This window comes from Blennius ocellaris (assembly GCF_963422515.1).
Source record: "Blennius ocellaris genome assembly, chromosome: 7".
NCBI classification, from domain to species: Eukaryota; Metazoa; Chordata; class Actinopteri; order Blenniiformes; family Blenniidae; genus Blennius; species Blennius ocellaris.
Window position 1 is genome coordinate 11,013,316 of NC_137656.1, and position 25,031 is coordinate 11,038,346.

The 25,031-nt window shown below is 43.8% G+C and overlaps 1 protein-coding gene across 1 annotated transcript in view; it reads right to left on the bottom strand.

Moving 5' to 3' along the window:
- Positions 1–23,731, bottom strand: part of ptch1 (patched 1) — a 50,423-nt gene extending 26,692 nt beyond the window's left edge. Inside the window, exons 1-9 of the mRNA XM_080500154.1 lie at positions 23,235–23,731; positions 21,621–21,813; positions 7,190–7,379; positions 6,940–7,009; positions 6,710–6,801; positions 4,911–5,109; positions 4,661–4,782; positions 2,450–2,597; positions 230–361 (exon numbers count right to left, since the gene is read on the bottom strand). Of these exons, the coding sequence (XP_080356280.1) occupies positions 230–361; positions 2,450–2,597; positions 4,661–4,782; positions 4,911–5,109; positions 6,710–6,801; positions 6,940–7,009; positions 7,190–7,379; positions 21,621–21,813; positions 23,235–23,405 (1,317 nt within the window). The 5' untranslated portion in view covers positions 23,406–23,731. The remainder of the gene's footprint in view (positions 1–229; positions 362–2,449; positions 2,598–4,660; positions 4,783–4,910; positions 5,110–6,709; positions 6,802–6,939; positions 7,010–7,189; positions 7,380–21,620; positions 21,814–23,234) is intronic.
- Positions 23,732–25,031: the final 1,300 nt, after the last annotated feature.

Below are 25,031 nucleotides of genomic sequence, written 5' to 3' on the forward strand. Positions count from 1 at the left end.
AAAACAGCAAATAAGTAGACAAATAATCAGTAAACCTTCTGCACATGCACATGAGAAAAGGCCAGGAGACTCAGTCTCTCTTCCTCTCTGAATGCAGCCTGAGACAGATTCCACTCCAAAAACATCCTGACCTGACTCAGCTGCTTTGAGATGCCACCTTCCTGGATAAACGGGAATGTGCATAGACTCCACAAACATGTTTTGCTTGAAATTGCAGCTTTGCTCTTACCATCAGCAGGTATCCACTGGCAACACGTATAACACTGACGTCAGAGAAAGATTTGAGGATATCTTCCAGAGTGGTGGTTGTGAAGGTCAAAACTTTCTGGGAGGAATTCGCAGCCACACTGTGTAGCACTGCCTAAAATGACAGAGAGAGAGAGAGAGAGAGAGAGAGAGAGAGAGAGAGAGAGACAGAGAGAGACAGAGAGAGAGAGAGAGAACATAAATTCAACAATTAACCAAAACAAAAATAAAGCAGCAGAAAACACAGCAACAGTTTCTAGCTTCTTTGTTGTTGTTTTTTTTTGTTGTTTTTTTTAACAAAATGAGATCGTGAGCAAGATTTGTGGAGATAAAAAGCATGGTTTCTTTAAGCTCCCTGTTTTATGTGCTCTGCGATCACGATCTGTGATAAGCCCCTGATGATCTCAGGTGGAAGCTATCCGCACAATGCTCGACTGAGACTACCTTGAGGGTGCAATTTGTGATTGAGGAACTTGTTTAGATCTGAACTCTGGAACTAAATCGCTGTTGAAATAATCACAGGAAATAGAAGGATGTCATTAAATTGATGGACATTTTGGGTTTGTGGACAAACAAAAGCACAGAACAGTAATCACAGAACTAGCAGAATCATCTCAGATCCTGACTTCTTTAATGATCCACTTTTCGTGTTTGATGCGCCTTAATCAGTGCTGGTCTCTATAAAAAAAGAGGCTAATGTGATGACATTTCCTTTGTAAGTCTTCTTGTTGCACACAAGTGTGGATTCGCCCAACATATTGCCGGCATATGGTCATTTTTCAGTAAAATGCTAAATTATCACATCCTCATTCACTGTCTCATTCAGCTGTACATCAATATGTCAGTCCAACTGTTCTTGCATGACGAGATTGACAAATTGTGTGATGTTATATGTCATTAGATATAGAATATGTAAATCTTACTTTGAAAATAGAAAGACAGCGATTAAACTTGAGTCTGGCCTCTTGCTGTTGGGGAATCTGCAGACAGTATTATGGATCCGCTCTTTCTCTTTCTGTCTGTCTGTCTCTCTCTCTCCTTCTCTCCCTCTCTTTCTCCGTGTGTGTGTGCAGATGCAGACAGATGGCTTCAACATTGAACTGCAGTTACTGCTCAGTGGGGAGCAATGCTGGCTGACACACATATTAGGAAATACGCACTAGAACACACAAACGCACGCACGCACGCACCCGCACGCACCCACACACACACACACACACACACACACACACACACACACACACACACACACACACACACACACACACACACACACACACACACACACACACACGTATTTATGGGGTATATCAAGCACATACCGACATGCATGCACATTCTTGCAGACACGCCTAAATGTGCAAGATATACCCCATAAATACACACGCGTGTGCGCGTACACTTTTAGTTGATAACATTAGGCGTTTTCCAACATCCATAAGTGTCATCAAAAAAAAAAACTTTGTTCAAATAAGTGATTGCACATTCTTTCTGAGTGATTGCTGGGTCCCAAGATGGATGGCACGCACAATTACACTGTATGGTCACACACACACACACGCGCGCGCACGCAGACACACACACACACACACACACACACACACACACACACACACACACACACACACACACACACACACACACACACACACACACACACACACACACAAGGTCACACGCTGTAGAACAGAGGTTGGGGCCCCCAAAACAAAGACCAGATGATGTCACACATGAGCCACCAATGGGGCCACAGCTGGGAAAGCGATTGTGTGTGAACTTTTGAGCATGTTTGCATGTGTGTGTGTTTGAGAGAGAGAGAGAGAGAGAGAGAGAGAGAGAGAGAGAGAGAGAGAGAGAGAGAGAGAGAGAGAGAGAGAGAGAGAGAGAGAGAGAGAGAGAGAGAGAGAGAGAGAGAGAGAGAGAGAGAGAGATATTCAGCACTCCCTTAATGTATTCCAGACATGGTCGCCCTGTTGCTCTATTGCACCTCTCTACTGAGCAGTGAAAGGAAAGCTTTAGTATTTTACCACACACCAACAGTGGTTCTAGTATCTATTAGGGGCCCAGGCTTTGGATGGGGCCTTTTCATGTTCACCTGTATCCGGCTGCTGATTTACAATGTGGTTGTAAAGGATCTAGGGTAGATTTCTTTTCTCTTTCCAACTTTTCCAAGTCTTTCTTTTCTGAGTATGTTGGCCCTTACCTCAGAGTATCTCCTTTGCCAGGCTTCGAGTATGGCTGCAGCCTTTTCTTCATTCCAGTTGATGTGGGAAACCTCCTCATAGCCCCGAAAGTGCTCAAACATCTGCTTGGGAGTCATCAGCTGGAACATGGTCTGTAAGGCCTGGGCACTGCAGACGAGAGAAGAAAGGAGGGCAGAATGAGAGAGAAGGAAAGGGGATGGAAAGCATGGGAAGGATATATGGAGAAGAACAGATAGAAGCACCAAGTTAGGCTTTTAGTGACACTGTCACGTGATGATCCAACATGTTGGATAAACCATCAAAAAACAAAACTATAAAATTGTATTTGTAAAAGTATCAAACACACTAATAAAAATATTGGCTTGAATCCCACAACTGACATACACCCCCACCCCCACCCCAATAGGAAATAAGAATAAATGCTTCATCATGGTCCAGCAAGGTCTTGGAACAATTGTGGTTGAACACATTAGGTGCTTCTAACACTTTTTTATCCATCAGCAGCACCAAAGGAGACAAACAGTTGAATAATCCCAGAAACTTCTGAACCCAAAATGCCCCTAATTATACATTTTGATCTCTTTTGTTCCAGTAGGAGCCACAAGAGACAACATGCTGATTTAAGTAGTAAAGGAAACAATATACATCAAAGCCAAAGCAGCGAGATCACAAGAAAAAAACCATCATCATTAAACTGCTTTGTTAAGCACACCTGCTGTACACACACCATGCTGTTTCACCTGGTATGAACCCCATAGGTATACCACAAAACACAGACAGTCTCCCACTAAGCTCACAACAATCTTAATACTACAAATACATAGTTAGATTTTCACTTTTTGTTTTACTAAAAACAATAGAAGATTGGCTCAAGAACTGTGACAGAACTTGACTTTTGGTAAAACCCACAAAACATATTTTTTAAGGAGGGAAAAAAGTATTTATTTTCCACCCATGAAGAATATATTGTTCATTCAGACTCCTAAAGGAACCTAAGCAATCTGCCACCGTATTGTATAGTATAGCCAACTGTAGATTTGGGATTTGCTTAGCCGCTGATTTTGAAGGCTCTGACTTTTGGATGATAGCAAGAGTGTGTCTGAATGCGTTTGGCTATATTGTAATGTTTTGTAATGTTTTTGTTAAATGAGAGGATCACAAAGGTTACTAAAGAGTTGCAAAACAGTATTGTATCCATCAATATTTTTTATTGCTTGAGAGTCTTCAGGGTCGCAGTGGGCTTGACCAGCCATGCATTCAGTGACCAATTAACCACAAATGCATGTTTTTGGAAACTCAAACACACAAGGGAAGAATGAAAACTTCACAAAAACGGCTTACAACTTGACTCAAATCAGGGATGTTGTATGTATGGTGTAAATGGTAACACACACACACACACACACACACACACACACACACACACACACACACACACACACACACACACACACACACACACACACACACACACACACACACACACACACACACACACACACACACACAGAGTAATGACTCAACCTTGCCAGGAAAAAAACACAACCACAAAACACAAACAACGCACCCCTCTGTATTACTGTACTGAGCAATGTGAGTGTGTTTGTAAGGTGTACCTTTGTGTGAATACGTGCTCTATTCCAACAGCAAGTTGGCATTGAAATAAGTGGCCAGTAAGCAAAACGTTGTATAATTTGTGCAGCTTTAACTTGTTTAAGGAAGCAAATAAAATGTAGCGGTTTTGATTTTCGAGTTTCATAAAAACTGTGTTTAATCCTGTAAGTGGCTTGGTTCAATGTGTTTTGTTATGTCAGCATGGAGATCTCATTTTATACACACAACTGGGCATAATATGCATTATTAGGTTTACCACATAATCTATAGCTTCAGTTTGGTGCTTGTTCTAGAATTAGGTCCGTGTACCCCAAATCAGTGTTTATTTGGACAAACTTGCCCGGCAATAGATCAGTCAGTGCATGTGCGTGTATGTGTGTGTGGTGCAAAAACAGCGCAGCCAGAGCTGAGCAGGAACAGCTGGAGCTCTAAGATTTCACTGGAATCTGCTAATGACTGCAAGATTTATAGCACCCTGTGCACACGCACTCACGCGTTGCTTCAGAGAGTGTAAAGAGAACAAAAAACAAAAAGCTTGTTCCAAAGTAGTCGACGTTGTGATCACTGGTGTATATGAGCACACATGGTTATGTTACCTGAGCAGGGGTCCGCTGCCATTCTTGGTGGGCCCTCCTACGATGAGCTCCTCCTGCCAGTGCATGTACTTCCTGGACAGACCATGGCAGCCGCCACTCAGGGTCCGCGCCACATCGAAAGGCTAGTGCAATGCAAACAACCGTAGAGAAAAAACATTTGTTAGCAGCGAACATTAAAATCAAAAGACTTGAGCTCATAGAAAAACATACAGATTTTTGCATACACGGGTACGCCAAGATGTGTGCCCACCTTAGTTGAGTTCTTATTGGGTGCAGTGAGGGGGCAGTCAGGGTCAGCAGGATTCAGACAGGGTCTATCCATGTAGCCGTGTCCAACATCAGCCTTTTCCAACATGTCCTCAAAGCTCTCTACCGGGAAGTTTTCCCTTCGCAATTCCTCGAGGAACTCCTTGGGGTCAAAGTTGGTCCACTGCAGAGGGTCTTTACCGCTATAAATGGTAAATGGTAAATGGTCTAGATTTATATAGCGCCTTCTATAAGGTGAGAAACGTACAGAAACAGGGAGGAAACAAGACCTCCGTTCATGTTGTTGCCACTTGATAATGACCAAACTCATTAGTTGTACTCATCAAATAAAATGATTAAATTATCGCAAAAGATCTGGCTGCAAAGCAAAAGTGAGTCAAATTGATAAAAAGAGAAAAGTCATACAAGTCTTCTACAAAACACTTTCAGACATCAAACGCACTTATAAAGGGTTTATAGGCTGCCTCTGAATTCAGCTTTTGGTTTATTCAAAAAACCTTGAGATATATTTTAAGTTAGGACAGCCTGTTTAACTAATGACTTACCAAACATTTTTAAATTAAGGATCAAAAGCAGCTAAATGATGCTCACAGTGGGGGGTCTTGAGTTATAATTGTATTATCAGTTTAGTTAGTCCTTTAAATTGATTGCTATCTTTTCCTTGTAAATGCCCTGATGAGCGCTTGTTCTGCCTTTTCTTACTGCTAAAGAAATTCCATTTGATAAAGAAAAAAAGGAAGCCCTGTGGTAAAGATGGTGTTACATTTTTCAGATGTCTGAGTGCAATTGCCTCCAATTTTCTCTTCAGAAAAAAATTTCACATTTCTGTGAAGAGAAAATTATCTATTCTCTAAGCTAGGTGACAGAAAATAATAAGTGCAGATCATTTCCCATCATGCAATGGGGGAATTCCTGCTTCAACCCAGACCTTGTCTTTCTATGCTCTCTATTCCTCACACATTCCTCCCTCTCTCTCTTTCTCTCTCTGTCTCTCTCTCTCTCATTCAGACTACATTGTATGTGCTTAACCAGGCTTGGGTTATTATTCCCAGCCTCCCAACCAGAACATAGTAAAAAACCTTATTTGCCATCTTGGACCAATGAGCAGCACACACAGTAAGACATACACGCACGTTCACATAAAGATGACTCAAGCTGATATGCTTTCACACATCGACAAAAACGTACATATGCACTGGTGGCAATGGCACACCCTACGTGCATCACACACGCAGAGGTAAAGGTCGGCTGAGTATTACTGTAGCAGCAGGCCATTAGCAACAGAACGACCAGACAATGGTGTGAGGCCCAGGGCTGCAGAAAACTATCGCCAGCGATACGCATGCCAGCAACCACTACAATAGAGCCTTCAGAGGGGACGAGTTTGGGACTCGCACACATGTACGCACACATGAACACACTTGCTCTTCTGTGGTGTCGCTTTAGGATTTTCTGAGTGTGTTGGAGCTGCACTGACTGAACGGGTAAAAACAAGATTGAACATTTCAAATCCACTCCTCCTTCTTTTTACTCGGTCCTAAAGACAATCTGAATCTCACCACTGCTAAAATGTTACACTGACATCAGAGCCAACCCCCGTGAGATCCTGCTTGGCGAAACAGCCTCACAGTGAGAGGAAGGTATCATGTGGTCTTTATTTCAATAAAAATATTAATTTGGCTGTGAGCTTGAAAGAGACTGGTCAGTCTGATGTCAAGCTGGTCCCACATGTTGTGACTATGCAGAGTTTTGAGAGGTTAAGACAGGTTTTCGTGTACTTACGGGAGATAGACCATTCCAGACTGGAGTTTTGCTCCCTCCCAGAAACAGTCCAAAGGGGTGATGATGAGGCAGGGATGAAGTCTTTCTATGATCTAATTGGACAAGCAGACAACATGATTAGGATAGATTGACAATAGAACATGTTTCTGCAGTTCCACTTGTACTGATACATGATGTAGGATCCAGAGTAGAAATACAATTTAATACAAGGTCAAGCTGTGTCATCTCACCTGATCCATGAAATGAGTTTCGGTAACGAGTTCTCCTGATTTGAAGCATAAATGTTCTAATTTCCATTGTCTGAAGAGAACAAAATGGTATCTGGTTAGTTCGTCCTCCAAACACTATGAACAATGAATGATAAACAAATCTTCAACTATCAATAAAATACTACATCCCAAAACAATGGATCTTAACTATAGGAGTGAATGAAACTGATTTGAACATGATGTGTGGGCAGAGATTGCTTTAGTTAGTTACCTGTTGTAAAGGTAAACATGTACTCTGCTGGCTCGGAGAGCTGAGTCCAGGTGCTGCAGGAGCGCATCCACTGTTAGAACGTTGGCTCCCTCCTCCCGCGGCGTCTGGATCATCAGCTGAGGGTTAAACATGGCCTCCTCACCTATCTTCTGTCGAGTGTACTTCAGCTCCTGGTTCACACGCCCACCAACTAGACAGAGAAGAGTACACGTGAGCCTACACATTTAAAATTATATTACCATAAAACATTACATGTTTTTAATTGAATGATTACACTGTTGCCCGCAAATTTGCTTGTATGTAACTTCATGAATGTAGTTACAATAATGTGATAACAGCATGTTTCAATACCTTGTACTGCCTTTGATGAATAACATCCAGTTTAAGTTATCTTAAATAAGGTCACATGTATCTGCAAAATGTCAAGAGTAACACAATAAAGCCCCGCACTCAATTCCCCACAAGTCCTTGATGTAACAGCAGCATTGGTGCCGAGTGGTACCATTCTCACACTCATAAGCAGAACTGTCTGCTCGAAACATCTGTGTTTTAAGAAGGGTGATCATCTGTTCCTTCTGCAAAGCGAACTCAAAGATCTCTTGATCTGGCAACAACATTATCAGACATGTATCTGAAATGAAGGCCTTTTGCTTACAGCCTCTGAGTCCACAAGAGTTAACATCAGTTCAACAAATCCACGTTTCACAAACAGCTCAATGTTTCTTCTCAAAATTTGCTAACAAGTCGGATGCGCCAAACCACGTTTACTGCGTGTGTGTGTGTATGTGTGTGTGTGTGTGTGTGTGTGTGTGTGTGTGTGTGTGTGTGTGTGTGTGTGTGTGTGTGTGTGTGCATGCGTGCGTGCGTGCGTGCGTGCGTGTTTGATAGAGAAAGGCTCTCTTCCAGGCTTTACTCCCAGTATCGTGGTGAGACTAAGCCCTATGCGTGCGCTCTGAGCTCTGTGCTAGCCCGAGCTACAAAAGCAGCCTTTCAGACCCTTTAGCTGCTCCGCTCCACCTCGATACAGTCAAGGAGGAAAGTCTGGCAAGGACTCTCTCACCGACACACACACAAACAAATGCAGTCAAGCGAAATGCAAGGATGAAACATTTTTTCACAGATTTTTTTATTTTTATCAAAAGAACATTTTAAGAAATGGCCGGAAAATTGTATATGCGTGTTAAGTTTTTTCTTGCATGTTAAGGGCTGAAGACAAAGATTTGTGTGTCTGCATAAGCATCCCACAGTTCAGTGAATCAGCGTTTGATTTATGGCCAGAGGATTTGAGCTCGTCCATCATCAGTGCCTAAACTCAGTGAAAGCTCGAGCAATTTATAGTCATCTTCTTTCACTCACTTGCTCGCACACACATACACACACACACGCATCATGAAAAATGTCCAGTGAGAGAGCTGACTGTGTGAAAAATCTGTAACATTTAATTATGCTTTAACCCTGTTAAACAATTTTGCTCAATTCATGCAACAGCAGGCAGGAATTGAATATTTTTAGTCCATTGTAATGACATTAAAGTTGAACATAAGAATGCCTAGTCTGCTGGGCTGGACCACCCAGTCAGACCAATGGAACAGGCAAGGAGGGGGCCATGTCTTGGGGCATTAGGAAAACACACTTGATTTCTTTTTTTCTGGACCCAAACAGCATTCCCATCTGATCCTGTCTGAAGGCATGTTTATAATACTCATCATTAATAGCAGGCCTAGGCTAACTGGAGCGACATGCTTTCCACTGCTCGTCCAGCTACACTGCTACATTACACCAGCCCTCCCTTCAAAGCAGAGCGCATGGAACTGATTAAGACCCGACGCACGCTGACAGTGCACTAACAAGTCAACTTGTCTGATACACTCAACGCTCAAAGGCAAAAGTAGCCCAAAGGCTCGCTCTGTGCATGCTTGCTAAAGGAAGAGCCAAATAAAAGCAGGTACGGAGAAAGGGGTACATCCATTTCTCCTGTGCTTCTGCATGCATGAAGAAACCAAGAAAAGGCCTGATTGAAAAAAAGATGGGAGGGTCATCCATAGAAAGAACTCACTGTCTCTTCTGAAGTTACAGACTGCCACCCAAAGACCTCGAGTTTACAGCAAGCAGTGAGGAACGGGACAAGTCAAAGGAATGTACTCTCTCTCGACAGGAAACAGCACATTACAGCCTCAGGCTTAGAGAATTCCACACTTCACGAGGTTACAAAGTTTTGGGGTCAACACTCACACAGCCTTGGGGTGAAATTAACACCCCAGCTGGACCAAGAAAATGTGTGTGTGTACACACGTTTGCGTACGTGCAAGCATGTGCATACGAGTGTGTGTGTACACACAGCTGTGTTTCTTCAATGACACATATTCCCATATTCCTTCTCTAAGGAAAACTGGTTGACCCCAGTATGTGTTGATATCTCGAAGGTGTCCCGCTACACAGACTCAGCTGCTGTGACCAAAACAAAGTGTTACTCACTTTCAAATGCTTGGGGAAGTTTCTAACTCACTTCTATTTCCTCCCTTTTCTGGTCTTTTTTTCCATCAATTTATATTGTGTCAGGTGAATTATATGATTACGACACGGCCAAAGCCCCAAATTAGACCTCAAAGGCATTTTATGCTTTGAAAGAAAATCCCCCACAGGAAGATATGATCAATTGCCATTAAGTTCTCTAACTTGTGCCAATTTGATGGATTTTCATGTGGAAGGAGTGCCAACTATACACAATCCTTCACAAGTTCCAGTGATTAAATGTGACTATTTGTTGTTTATTTTATTTTGATGATTAATTTGACCTCAGAGAACTTAAGGGAGAAAACGCATTATCCATGAAATAATCTTCTATAGCACTTTATCCTACTGGTGTCGGCTGTAGCCAATGGGAGTTGACTATGAGCATATAGGTGATGGTCCTGCTCACAGGACATGTTTATAAGTGAAACTGTGAACTGTTGTTGTCTTTTGGAGTCAAAGCTTTATGGCAGAGTGCAATAGTGTTGCAGTACTGTGATCAAAATGTTGCCATCTGAAACTTTTATCAAACAAAAACCGAAATAAGAACTTTCATTAAGAACTTTGGTGCCACATTTGAACCTCAGACAAAACTTCAAGTGAAAGAAGAAATCTTCAAGAACTCTGGATTCAGACCTTTGGACTGAATATGGACTGACACAACCATAGGCAGCAGTTTTTTTTTGTTTTTGTTTTTTTTTACTGAATACATAGTTTTAAAATGTGATCACTAACTTTAAGGAGCTGACTGTAATCTAACATGCCCATGCCAACTGGATCAGATATCTGCGATCAAAAAGAGTGCTGACTGGACAATCTGATCAAGGGCCTGATCGCTCAGCTCTACCACAAACAGGTCAACAGTCTACCATAGGACAACATGACAGACATTCACGTCCACTCACATTCACAACTACAATCATCAATTAACTTCAAATGTATGTTTTTGTACACTGGGAGGAAACTGAAATGCCTGAAAAAAGTCAAACGAGATACAACCCAACCGGACTCCAACCAGAGTTGACTTTACAGCATGAGCGCCAATCATTCCAAAACCATGCAAAGCAGAAATATATCATTACAATCTGAAGCATGCATCGCACAATAAACAAGATCATCAAGAAGAAAATGGGCACAACTGGCAATTAATGCTCTAGAATTCATTTTTTACACTAAGCCTGTCTGCAATTACATCCATTAATATGAGAAGAGAAGAGAAGAGAAGAGAAGAGAAGAGAAGAGAAGAGAAGAGAAGAGAAGAGAAGAGAAGAGAAGAGAAGAGAAGAGAAGAGAAGAGAAGAGAAGAGAAGAGACCAATGGATGTCACTGTAGTGGAGCGCTCAGTGTGGGTATTCAGCATGTTGCATAACATTAACCCCTGGTCCCCCCTTTTCTCAAACGAGAGGAATGGGGGGCAGTGGGTACGAAAGGAGAGAAAGTAGGTTTCTAAGGAACTGACATCACCCCCTTCTTCCTTTCAGTTCTGGACTCCCCCTCCTCTTTATACTCTCATTTTCTCTCTCTTTGCCCTATTCAGCTGTGGCCTGTGATTGGCCAGATCATGATGGCAATCAGCCCGGCCCCTCTGTCAAAACCAGCCCACCCCCCCTTTCCCCTGGCCAACTTTCTCTCCTTTCCATGCAACACACAACCCCACCCCCTGCACATCTCTTATGTCTGACAACGGAAGCAACCCGCACTTTTAAGGGAAAACATGCACCACCAGCAGCAAACAACTCCCCACACCTCTTGTTACATGAGGCTTCCATTAAAATCAAACCCGGCAGGGAGAAAGAAAAAAATGCTGTATCTTTAAGTTAAAACCTTTTCTTTGAAGCTCACTTGACTCGCGAGTGTAAAAGAAATCATTAATGCAAGTACCAGATATCACTCACACATGAATAAACTATGTGTACATACATGTGGTCAAACACGTCTTCGTGTGGGAGTGTGTGCAGAGAAAGGATTAGCTGGATTAGGCCCCATCTCAGCAAGGGCCCCCTGTGGTGAAGAGGAAGCCCCCCAAAACCAGGTCATCTCTCTGCTACCAAGCCTATAGCGACCTCCCATACCCAGAAAGCCCCCTGTATTGCCAAACACATGAAGGCACAAGCACTCTGAGGAACTAAAATTAGTTTAACTTTTACAGAGGAACTATAAATTCGACTGAGTTTAACTAGGAGAGCTAAAGGGCCTCAAGATTAACTGTGAAAACTTCTCAAAATAAAAACTGCATGTAATAACACATAGTGAGAAATTGCTGGATCTGCACGAGATAGAAAACAAGACACCAACTTAGGAAAATCATGAGGGTGGAAAATTACATGCTGGTTTTTCTTTCTTTCAGTTTCTGAGAAAACAGAAATAGTCAGTTGTGACAGGAGAAGACAAAACATAAACATTTACCTGACATTTCAAAGTATTTAACCAGCACCAGACGAGTCTCACTCAGAGCAAGAGAGTTTTGGGTTCAAGTCCATGGATTTCCTCCCATAGTGAACAAAGATGTGCTTGAGATTAAGTAGTGATTTTAAATCCCTAGAAGGAATAAATGCATGTGTGTGTGTGAGACCGTCTCTCTGTGTTGGCCCTGTGATGGACTGGTGACCTGTGCAGGGTGTATCTAGTGTTCTACAACTGTTAGTTGGACTGGTTTCAGACCATGAAGCGGATAAGCAAGATAGAAGATGGATGAATGAATCCAAACAGCAGTTAACAGGAAAACTTTTTTTTTTTACCATTATTGACCGTTATTCATCTTTTTTTATTCAGCCAAAACACTAATCTTTAAAGCAAAGTGTTTCTTTCCAAAATGGTAATCGATTAAAAATCAAAGAATAACTAATATATAAAGAAAATAAAGATTTGTTAACGTTTGTTCAAAAGTTTCTTTTATTTGACCTTGTTTGGTTGCTGCCGGCCATGGCTCTGCTCAGGTAGAGTTTAACATAGAAAGTCACCACCTCACCTCACAACCCCACCTTCTCTTTCCCATCCTTCCTGTTTATCTCCTCAGCTGCTCCTGCCAATCACCCCACAGAGCTTTTATCACTGAGGAGAACCCACCTGTTGCCTTCCTCCGCCATTAACTACCACCTCTTCGTACCATCTGGTGTCCCTGTGTGAGTCTCTGACTTCAGCTTTTTCTCGGAACTACCGACCAAGTTATCCTATACTATATATATATATATATATATATATATATATATATATATATATATATGTTATTACTGCTGTATCATAGCAGACTCAACCAAAACACAGGATCATCATCAAAAACAAGAGCGCGTTATTACACTCCAAAGAGAAGACAAATCTTTGATGTTGTCATCCAACAACCATTCAGTTTTTTCTATTGCTGCTTTATGTTCAACCGTTTCCACATGAATTCATAGTAGACTAATAAAGAGCATTAACCATTCACATCTAATATTCTTCCACTTACAGCAGTCACACCACTAAAATTCTGAGTCTTGTCCTCTTCTGTTTATGTGCTCCACAATTTTCACAATTTTCGCTTGATCTCTTGCTCTGCTGTTGCAGCATCAGAAAAGTAGAAGCACTGAGCAATGTCATTGTGGTAGCAGCATACACACCGGTACACACTGCATTAAAAGCCATTTTGAATGTGGGCTTTGCAATGCAGGTGTGCACACAACCACAAATATGTGATGAAAGGCCTTACTGAGAGCCGAGACCCCATCTGACCCATGGTGAGCCCCCACCCACCTAACCATCCACACACACACACACTCTCACATGGAGAGAGAGAGAGAGAGAGAGAGAGAGAGAGAGAGAGAGAGAGAGAGAGAGAGAGAGAGAGAGAGAGAGAGAGAGAGAGAGAGAGAGAGATGACAAGAACAGACAGTGGAAATGCTCTGATTCTGATGTGCAGCTGTAGCCGAGCGTCTCCTCGTGCAGCCGCACACACCCGAGCACCCCGACCCCTGACACAAACGTGACACCCCAGCTGCCAAACCACTGCCCCCACCCCCCCTGAATCCCCACCCATACCACCAACCCTCACCCCCCCAACTACAGCATTACCATATGTATGGCTCCCCTTGCCCCTGATTATGCTAATCACCTGTCCGGCCCCTGCAGCCCCTAAAATGGGTGTATTTAGCAGTCGGCTGGCTCCCAATGCAGCTTCCCCTGAGCCCGAGGTGTACATTCACACACTCTTCAATGGGCAGATTCTTCCACGTTGCTGCCTTCATTCAGGTCCCTCTCTCCCCCCAACCAACCCCCCACCTACACCCTGAAAAAAAAAAAGTCCTATTCAATGCCAATAGATTCACAGAGCAGTGGAAAGAGTATTTGGGGAAGAAAATGCTGACAGAAAGTCTGTGTTTGCAGCATGTATGTGCAGTGGCTGTGGCTCCTTTGAAAATGAATTATGTTTTAATGCAACCAGTGAGAATGATAGAGAGCCAGTACATTTTTTAATCAAATCTTAAAAAAATTAATAAAAAAAAAGTGGTCCTTTTGTTAACTGATGTAACACACCAACATCGGAAGTCCAACGTCTTGTTAACAAAACGCCGGCAAAGAAGCTCCTGTCAGTGCCTGTCAAATTCAAGCCAGGTGAGCCAACTCCCCCTGCTCCATTTCCAGCCTTGTGATTGGCCCACAGCCCAGTCATAACAGACCGTGACATGAGCCTGAACAGCCAATCTCAGCCAGCCATCTCTTTGTCATTTCCTGTAAAGATGTCCCATGATTCCAGGTATCCCCAAATCACACATTCCTCACTGAGGAAAAAAGAGGGCAGGTCAGGAACAGGGAGTGATTGGAAGAAGAGAGGGACATAAAGCCAACAATTTTTTCTTCTTTGGGTATTTCATTCATGCACAAGATTATGATAACTCAGCTTTTAATCAATTAGAATATGCATTACGCCAACAATTACCTCACTCATGACGTTTTACATTTGTATTACCGTACATTTCACCATGAACCACAGCCTTACTTTTCAACCGAGTGACACATTTAAATGAATCAAAGAGCTGTGGCTTCTGGTTGCAATCTGGCCAACACGTGGTGTAAACGCAGTATCTGACAAGTGAGGGAAATATCTGTCCACCTGCAATTTGCCAATGTGGTCTGGCTGTTGTTTGGTGCTGAAACAGTAGCAGAGGGGAAACAAATGAATGAGAGCTTGTTTCCTGAAAAGAGCTGCCTGCTGAGGTCAAAAAACAAAGCTTTTGCCAGCAGTGAGAGTGACCTGATAGAGTGAAGTGGCACTCCAAATAACAGTGTCACAACAATTTGTTAACTCTGACAAACTATTAATGCATCACGGAGCCAATATGCCAGGGGACTCGTTTTTCCTTTTGAATATTTGCATCCTGTCCTAATATGTAACAATGTTTCTTACAGTGAAAAAAATGTGGCAGAGTAAGGTGCCTAAGACAAGCAGCAGGGAGAGAATGACAGGACAAGAAATGACACCCATCAGATTCTAAAGCACGCAATAACACCGAAGCTGCTGTGCTTTTGGTCACAGGGGCTCCAAGTGTCCTAATGCTTCTGTCAGACCTTCAGGGAGGTCTCAACACGACAGACTAGTTCACTCTGACGCATACTGACTCTATCCGGAGCCAAACCTCTCAATCATGTGTGAGGGGAAACATTATCTCTGTATCTTTATGCCTCGCGTGTGCATGTGTGGTACTTGTGTAATTCCTGTTGCTGCCAGATTCTATGACGACGTACACCAGGAATTGCAACGATACAGCTACGTATGTAACTGTGGTGCACCAGAGGGGCTTAAAAATTCCAAAGACACACACACACGCATGCACGCACGCACACACACACGCACACACACACACGCACGCATTCGCAATTAAGAATATTTCTCACTCTGCAGCCTGAGAAGCATCAATCCACACCCCAATCCCTCTCTGAGTGTATGGTAGGCACCGCAGCCAAAATACAAACACACTACCGTTACTATACTCCTGCTTCTTCCCTCACTTTGACTGTACACACACGCACACACACACACACACACACACACACACACACACACACACACACACACACACACACACACACACACACACACACACACACACACACACACACACGCACACACACACACACACACACACACACACACACACACACTGCTGTTTTGTACTTTCTCCACCCTTCTGGCAGTCAGCACTCTGAGGGAGGGAAGAGAGGAAAGGGGAAGAGGGGGGAGGCATTGGAGGCGAGAGGAGTGGAGGGGAGGGGAGTGAAGGGAAGGAGGGAGGCCAGACCACCCTGCTCTCATGGCAGGGCTGACTGTTTACATTGCCGTGGCTCACTCTGTAATACATCTGGCATTCTGAGGCCACTCTCTCCAGCCAGGGACGGGGGGAGTGGTGGTGGTGGTGGTGGAGGAGGGAGGGGAAGAGTGGTGGGGGCCTTGGGTAAAGAGAGAGACCTTTCTGGCAGAGAGGAAAAGAGAGGGAGAGAGAGGGAGGTGGAAGGGGGAGGGTAATTCCCCCCACAGTCTCCTGTGGTCGGTCATTCGCAGGGCTCTGGTTTTTGAATAAGAGCGCCTGAAAGAATGCAAAATGTAAACAGAGAGCATGGAGGCATCTCAGGATGTTGTTTGTGAATGGGAGTACGCTCGTCCCGAATGCACACACACACACACACACACACACACACACACACACACACACACACACACACACACACACACACACACACACACACACACACACACACACACACACACACACACACACACACACACACACACACAGGCCAAAGTTAATGAGCAAATTTTTGAAATGTTATTTCATGTTCCACCTCGCCAGGTACGGCCTAATATACACAAAGCTGTTTTTTAAATGTTGGAGCACGAGCTTGAGAAAACAGCGCTATAAGTCTGTGTACAGTACCAGAGGCGCAATGTTTCCCCATGCTAAATCCTTCACCAGCTAGCCTGCACTTTTCATCAACTCGTAAAGTTTAACACAACACGCTGGAATGTTATTCCTTATACAGAGGTTTAATCCTGTTTGTAGTCAGCAGATAAACACAAACCGAACTTAGCCCAGTTGTGCGTGTGCGGCGTACTCACATTTGTGCCAATGCATGCAATCGTGTGAGAGTGAGACAGATGGGGAGGGAGAGATGGATAACTCTGTAGCAGATTCTGTGCTAACTCGGAAAAAATAATAGATGTGGGCGTTTGATTGCTGTTGAATTAGAGCTGCTGGAGATGAAGTGACAGAGAAAAATTGAGGAATAAAGATGGGAAAAGTGCAAAGAAAGGCCCAACTAAATAGCTTTGCATTTCAGCCCTGATCAACCACCCACTCATTCACAGGGACCCACAACTCCGAGTACTTTCCTGCAGATGACATGCGTGTATGTGTGAGCACGTCTCCGTGCATGTATCAATGTCTCCATACACATCAAAAGCTGAATAATTCAATCATGCAAACCACAAATCCTCTCAGTGGAGATGCCACATCCATAGCACTTCCCCTCCTCCACCTCATCCTCCTCCTGATCTTCGTCCACAAGAAAGGATGTCAAGGCTTCTTCCGCATGCACTTAACATTATACTGCTCCCTTCTCCACAGCCATTACCAGCAAAACAACAAAACAACCACCAACTCTGTCAACCCAGCTCTTAATCACAGTAGATATAAAACAGACATGCAAAGGGAGGGAGGCAGCAGCTTTAGAAAAAGACGTTTGTTCCTATCATACTGGATTCTGAGACCTTAAATCAGGCTCGGGTATGCACACAAACACGAATTGGCACCATGTTAACTGTTACCATATTGGTTGCAAAAATAAGCAATTGTTTTTTTTTTCCATCTTAAGGAAAGTAAATGCACTAAATTAGGACTTCAATTGTGCTTCCATCTCATGCCATTCCCTGAATATATATTGTAGTGCTGATGACATGCATGGACATAAAGTATGGAATTAATTTGATTGTAGAGATTATAATGTACAATATATTAGAGAAATATTAAATAAAAAAAATATTCACTGCCCTCTGCTGGAGAAATAATGTCAAAAGGTTAAACCTCAATTCTGAAGAACAGAGCAAAGTGCATTTTCTCCAAGCATCTGGCTTGAGGAGGTGAACTCAAATACAGTGAGCATACACACACATGCATAAATATATACAAAGCACAACAACTGCTGGTGACAGCTGCGACCTTTGGTGCAGTTCTGCCACCTCCCCTCCCCTTTGCTCTGCTGTGAGTCTTCACTCTGCACCCAGGCCACAGTGAGTATCAGGTGAGGTTTTAAATAGCAGGGCCTCTATGAGATGACCTCAGGGTCCCAGGGGTCTACCCCCATGGCCCTAACCCCCCCCCCCCCAAAGAAACCTCAGGTCTCCCCTTATGTATGTAGCCTTGAGACGTCATTCCAAAGCCCTCCTCGCCCCCCTCCAAAAACTCATTTCAACTCAAATCACAAATGCGACGTTGTTCTTGTCTCTGTGGAGCTCAACTTTAAGTTCACAAAGGATGAAAACAAAACACATCCTTTGTATGCTGTGTGCTCCGTCTTCTCTTGAGTGTGGGCTAAAGCTATAGCCGAACCACAACTCAGCCCAGATTACAGTGCAGCTCCAGCTCATCTGTTTCAGCCCAAGTTTCAACTTCAACCCTTGCCCACAGCTCTGGGTTCAAAAGTCCCATTTCCCAATGTTCTCCTCCCCGTACCTTTTCTACCCCATCAACACAGCCCAATAATCTGCAGTCCTTCTCTCAGCAAAGAAACGCAGTGAAAGACTGAGGGGCTGTCCTACAGGAAGGCCAATGTTTATGTGATACTGTTTTAATTAGAGGCAGGCAGCGCTGCTATTTTCTTTACAATTTGGCCTGTGTTTGCCTGAACCTAGAATGCCAGGGGATGGCTCCATTTTCCATTTGTAGCCAGGAGGAACCTAAAAGGAGGTCATTTTACAGTCTGCTATATCTTTGCTCCCTGAAGGTGGCTTACAGTTAATCAACGCAAGATCCACAAGATCATCTCCAATCATCTGCAATTTCAAACTGAGGATGTATCTGAAGTTGAACACAAGCCAACAGGCATGTGTTCCAACTCTGAGAAAACACGGGAGAAGTTTGAGCAACCTTTAGTGTGCGTGTGTTTGTGTGTGTGTGTGTGTGTGTGTGTGTGTGTGTGTGTGTGTGTGTGTGTGTGTGTGTGTGTGTGTGTGTGTGTGTGTGTGTGTGTGTGTGTGTGTGTGTAGATTGAACAGATAGACGGCACAATACTACAACCTCCTGTTTGAGCCAATCATTTCCTGTGAGTATCACTGTGGATATAAACACCGAATGTTTCTGCAACGTGGATCCAATCTGTCCTTTATAAATGCAGATCAGTGACATGTTTTCTGTGTGAAAAAAGACTATTTGAAAAACATTACAATCATTTCTAATCTGTTCAACAACGTACAAACCCCCTCTCCAACCACACATCCTCAGAGGTTTAACACAATCGCTGCTTTGTGCAGGCAAGCGCCACACTCCCAATTGGTCTCTGTCACTTTGTCTAATAAACAGAACTTCCTGTGTCTGAGTATTTATAAACAGTGCCGAGTGAGTGCCGTGTGAGAAGAGACAATCCTGCAAAAGCTGTGGCACGTGACAGCATGTAGAATAAACACCCTTGCCAACTCGTCTGCAGCTAACGGTGGTCTGCTGCAGATGAGGGGCTGCTCTGGCAGGACCAGAAAGCAGGAGATGACTGACAAGAGGCCAGATCACAAAGGGTAACTGTGGCACAAGTTGATCCTGAAGCACTTAAGATATCTAATACGAGCTGCTTGCATTGTGTGTGAGAGTGTGTGTGCGTCCACAGGCCACACAGCTTCCAGACGGGGTCGTCCACGGGTCGCCTGTGGAGGGCAGTTCCAAATGAAACATAAACAGCCGCTCTGTCCTCTCCTCTTTTTCCTCTCTCGGACGATGGGCCAGTCCCCCAGCACGGCCCAGCACAGCGTTCCATGGTCCAGGCAGAACTAATCTATCCCTCAGCTGTGCAGTCTAATCTAAACAAACAGATCTCTCTCTACCAGCATCTGGAACCCCTCATGTACCGGGACCTAGGAAAGCACTGCAGCCCTGTATCTTACTGTGTGTGTGTGTGTGAGAGCAGGTCTCTGTGTATGAGACTGTGCTGGAGGGGTCACCACACTAAATACAAGTGAGGCAAGTTTTAGCAAGAAGCTAATCTATTCTGTGAAAACCCAATGTTAACAGTAACCTCAGCGGAACAGATAGCGTGATAATGTGTGTGATAATAAATCTCAATATATACAATAAACTGAAACAGGGACCATTCAACACACAGCTTAAAGAAAAGTGAATTATATGTGTATGTTCCAATACGAGATACTCAGACATAGAACTACTGTAAAGTGTTTGCAGTTGGATGTCTACAGGCAGATTGACAGTTACAATGCCTATCAATGTCAAAGTTTTTAAAGTGCTAATGATATTGGAATATTACTCAAATGTAGCTAAAAACACCCCTTTAAGTTTTTATACTCTCATCTCTATACGTTTCATCTATCGACTTGTGAAGTAATCTGGCATGAGATGTTGATGCTAACGTTCAGATTCATATTGGGGATCTTGGTGTAATATGTGAGACCCTGGCCTTTCATGTAAAAAGGGTGTGAAAACAGTGTGATCCCCCGGAGTACAATCAGGAGTCCTGTGCTAAAGAGGCTCCCCTCTGATTTAACGGCTGCCCATTGCGCCTGCGCCACAGATTAGAAGAACATGCTGTCTGTCGGGCCCTTGCAGCAGCACGCAAGGAGAGAACAGCCAACCCGGGGAGGAGGTGGGCTGTTTGATGTGGACAGGAATCAGTCTATTTGGATACTTGATCGCATGGGCTGTGCCTTTTCATGACTTTAGACAACGTATGTGAAAAGTGGATCAAATAAATGTGGGCTTCTATGCTGATATGAATTCATCCAAGTGTGAAAAACAGTGTTTCGGGTTAAAAAATGCTTGAATTCGATTTTCTCAAAGGCAAAACCTGCTGCTTCATTCATGACTCCTACATCCCACTCGAGCCATAAGTGCAGGAATGCAGATCAAAGGGAAAGGAAAAAAGCTTGGCCCCTTCCCCTTACCCCTCCCAAGCACCACCCATATACACAGTCTCTTTTCTTCCTTTTAAATTTTCATTCTTTGCGAGCACTTTTGAAAGAGAGAGGAGGGGGAAGTCACAAGTAGTCTATCTACCCTTCAAAACACAAGTTCCTGTCCTCACTCTGCTTTTCCCTGCAGCCGGAGACAAGTCTTTTTGGAAAGTTGAGAGCTGTCCAAAACGGGACCACACACAGTCTCTGAGCCTTCGACTGCTGGGGGCAGGCAGACACACACACACTCTCTCTCTCTCTCGCTCTCACACGCACACACACAAAAACACACACACTCACAAAATGGCGGCTTTGACAAAAATTTGCTCTCCCCAAAGCTGCTTATGAACTTAATTACAACCTTGTTAGTGAGTGCAGTTACAACCAACTTTTGCACGTCTTGTGTGTGGCACTAGCGTGCTTTTAACAAAGTTCCAAGCATGCTACGAAATACAAATTAATGCCAAAGTTTTGTTTGGCCACTTGCCAGGACCTAAACAATAAACAATAACCCATGCTTGTTTAGTAGTACTCATCAGAACTCTTTGGCTCCAGACTAATCAAACCACAAAACCATCACATAACATTATGAACATGCAATATTAAAGCAAAAGTGGTGAATAGCGCAGTTGACCCAGCAGGTTACATTCAATTACATGTACACACACACACACACACACACACACACACACACACACACACACACACACACACACACACGAGAGAGAAAGAGATGAATGGTACAACTTGTCAAAAACAGCCAATGATAAATCAGTCTCTTACCTTCCACCCAAAGTTTCTCCACATCCGTTTCCAAATTAGCTGCCCTCAAGCCCACAGCAAAAGCTCCAAAAATCATGAGGCCCACAACCAAAAACTTTCCGCAGTTCTTTTGTATGTAACAGCCCAGCCTGAATAAAAGTCTCTGGAACTTCGCTCTCAGCCACAGGGGTGCTTTCCTCCCAGTCGCCTTCCCCTATGACAAGACAAGAATCCTCGTGTTAATGTCACATAACAACACAGAATGCTGCACTTACCTGAGCATGTGATGCTGCAGCCTTTCGGGAAGAAGAATTCATGTGATGCATGCAGGAAAATGACAACCACAGGTGGTCCCAAGTGTTTTCATGTCAAGGAGGCTTTAAGTCTTTAAACTGCAGGCCTCCCAACGAGCAAGTAAGACTACGAGAGCTGTTATCACTTGTAATAACACAATACATCTATCTATTGTGACAGTTATAATAATAAGCGGTCACTGCTTCACTCTGCTAACCTTTCGTGGCTCCAACACACAATATTCACATCTGCTTGGAAACCAGAAAGGACTCCCCAGAGCTCGAGCCACAGGTTCTGTCATATCAGTGACACATATAAACTGTAACCTTAGCTTGATACATGCAAAGAAGCAATACCCCTGCAGGTAAACCCATATCCGTACAGGTCCTGGTCTATTATTTTACTGCCACACTGATGAGTTATGACTATGCTTATCCCCTCTAAACAAGTCACATGTTTAGTCTGTTGCAAAACAGGGTGCACAGCTGGGACCTCCAGAGTGGAGGAAGGAAAATAAATGACTGTCAAGCATACAATTATACAGTCAGTGAAGACTTCCTTGTGGTTTTCTGTGACTGATTACAATACATTATTCTATTTAAAGTTTAGTGACGCTTTGAGTGAATCACAAAAACGCGTTTGCTTGGGGGGGGGGGGGGGGGGGGGGGGCAATTACTCTCTGAAGAGACCCCACACGTAAACGGTGATTGAATATATCTATGCATGTGGTAAAAAGAAGGAAAAACAAATCCACAAATACCACCACACCTGCACGCAGCCAGTCCAGCCTGTGTGTTCCCTGCATGTGGAGCGGAGGAGCCATCACAGGGGTGACTCACAATATTTGTGAACGGAAGAGGGCAGCCACATGGATTTTGTTTTTCCTCTCTCCACACTGACTGACAGACAGACACAGACACACACACTCACACACACCTTGACTTTTAAAGAAGCTTGCAGAGATTTAAAGATCAAGCTGGATGTGGTGGAAAAGTCAATGGTGGCTGTGAATGAAAGCTGCATGTCGTGAGCCTGCTGCGTTACCGTTACAGGTTGTGATGCGTTGAGAACAATCAAGTGTTTGTGTTGGGTCCCACAACTGTCTGCACATCCTCAAACAGAAGCCGGCTGCATCGGATGCGGCGTTAAAGCAAAGCAAACAGCTCTGGGCGCTCTACAACCCTGCCTTACCCCCGTGCTCCCTTGCCTTCACCCAGCCCGTCCCGTTACCCAGCAGCGACTGGACATAGTTTGGCAACTTTTCTGCCGATCACATTGTAAAAGCAGCAACCACGAGGATGTTTTTTTTTTTCCCCCCCGGCAAAGATGAGAAATAAGCACCTCTGTGATCTGCTCCAGAGCAAAGCCCGCATCGCAGTAGCTCGGCCGCTGCAAATACTCCAAATCCAGCGGTGTGCTGCGGGTATAGTCCCCCCTGTTCCTCCGCGTTATCCTCGGCCGATCGGGGTCTCCGTTTTCCTGCTCGGAGGGCGCATTAGCAGCCGAGGCCATGTTGCGGGGACTGCGCGATGGTTACCGTTTCCCACTTTATAGTATTTCCCCGAAGTCGTGTAGCGATATCCCAAGGCAACAGAGTTTCACTCTCGGAGATCTCACACCCGTGAAGTAGGACTTCATGCTCCTGTTGGAGACGGCGAGTCAAAGTCTGCGCCTTCCATCCCAACATTTCGTGATCCGGAGGTCTCCACCGCTTCCACCGCTTTCACCGTGTCTCTCAAAAAAGTGAGTTTCTCTCAAAAGGCGAGGTGCGCAAAGTGATTCCCATACACAAGTCGTCGGGTGAGAAACCTCGATGGTTGTAGCATTCTGGTGAGATCGCTGCGGTCTTCCCCTGGGCCGCGCGTCACGGCCAACTCTGAGATTCAATAGAAGAGGAGAAAAAGACCTCTCTCCATTTGGAGGCAGAGAAGGAGGAGGGGTGAAAAGAAGAAGAAGAAAAAAAAAAGAAAAGCGAGAGATCCCGCCTCTGGGGCTGTCAGATTGCAGGACTTTCTTGCATCTGATTGGTTCCAGAAGGGCAAAAATTACTCAGCAAACACGACTATTATTAGCTGCTTAGCAACAGCTCACTAAAGTAGAGAGACCACCCAGGCAGAGGGACCTCATGTGTGCATCTCCAACTGCAGGGGAGGCTCGCAGAGGGCCGAACCCCTCCGTGCGTTTGTGTTTCCACCTCGCGTTGCATTGCCTGAATGAAGCGATTTCCTTGAGATTATGCGGAGTGTGGAGCTGTGCTCCCGGTCCGTGCGCCTCTGTGTGAGGCAGGGGGTGACTGAAACAAAGTTTCGAGACTTTTTTTCTTTGTCTGGTGCCACCATGATGGTGGTAGTAGAGCTTCAAATTACAGTAGCGCAAGCAAGGGGAGGTGCCACGACAGTGCTTGCAAGATATACCACTTTAGATTGTCTCGCACAACAAATACGTCAAATAATATGATGATACATGGAATAATAAACAACTCAAGTTGAAAGGAAAGTTTAAGTGCAAATCATACTTCAGCATAATAATAATACTTGAGATAATTCAATCAAACATATTAACTTATCAAAACATGTCAATAAAAAACGTGTGCGTAATTACGCATGGATAAGAGTTATTCACTATCCAGCTTTAGTTCAAATAAATAACTTCTGGTTTGAAAAGTAGTTTCTGTGATGATACTCAGTCATTGAGGTGATTGACGAAAAAGCATCCAATAAACACGGAAACTGAGTAACGACCTGTGCGTAATTACAAAAACATATCTTCTTCTTCTTATTATTATTATTTTTAGTAGTAGTAGTAGTAGTAGTAGTAGTAGTAGTAGTAGTAGTAACATTATTAATATTATTATTCCAGTTCAAATAAATAACGTATTTTTTGATATTTATGAAACGGTGATACGTTGCTTTACACGAACCCTTATTTGACCGATTATATCAGATTATCTTGGTTTATGCCATCACTATTACTCGATATAACGGGACCACATAGGAACATTACTAATGGGAAGGACATCCCTTCAATCCGTATACTTCAGTAATCTTCAGAAGCTCATCACAGAGAACAATAAAACACACTTTCAACTCGTTCTAATCAATTGCTGCCGCTTCCACGATATCAGTAAAACAGCAACCT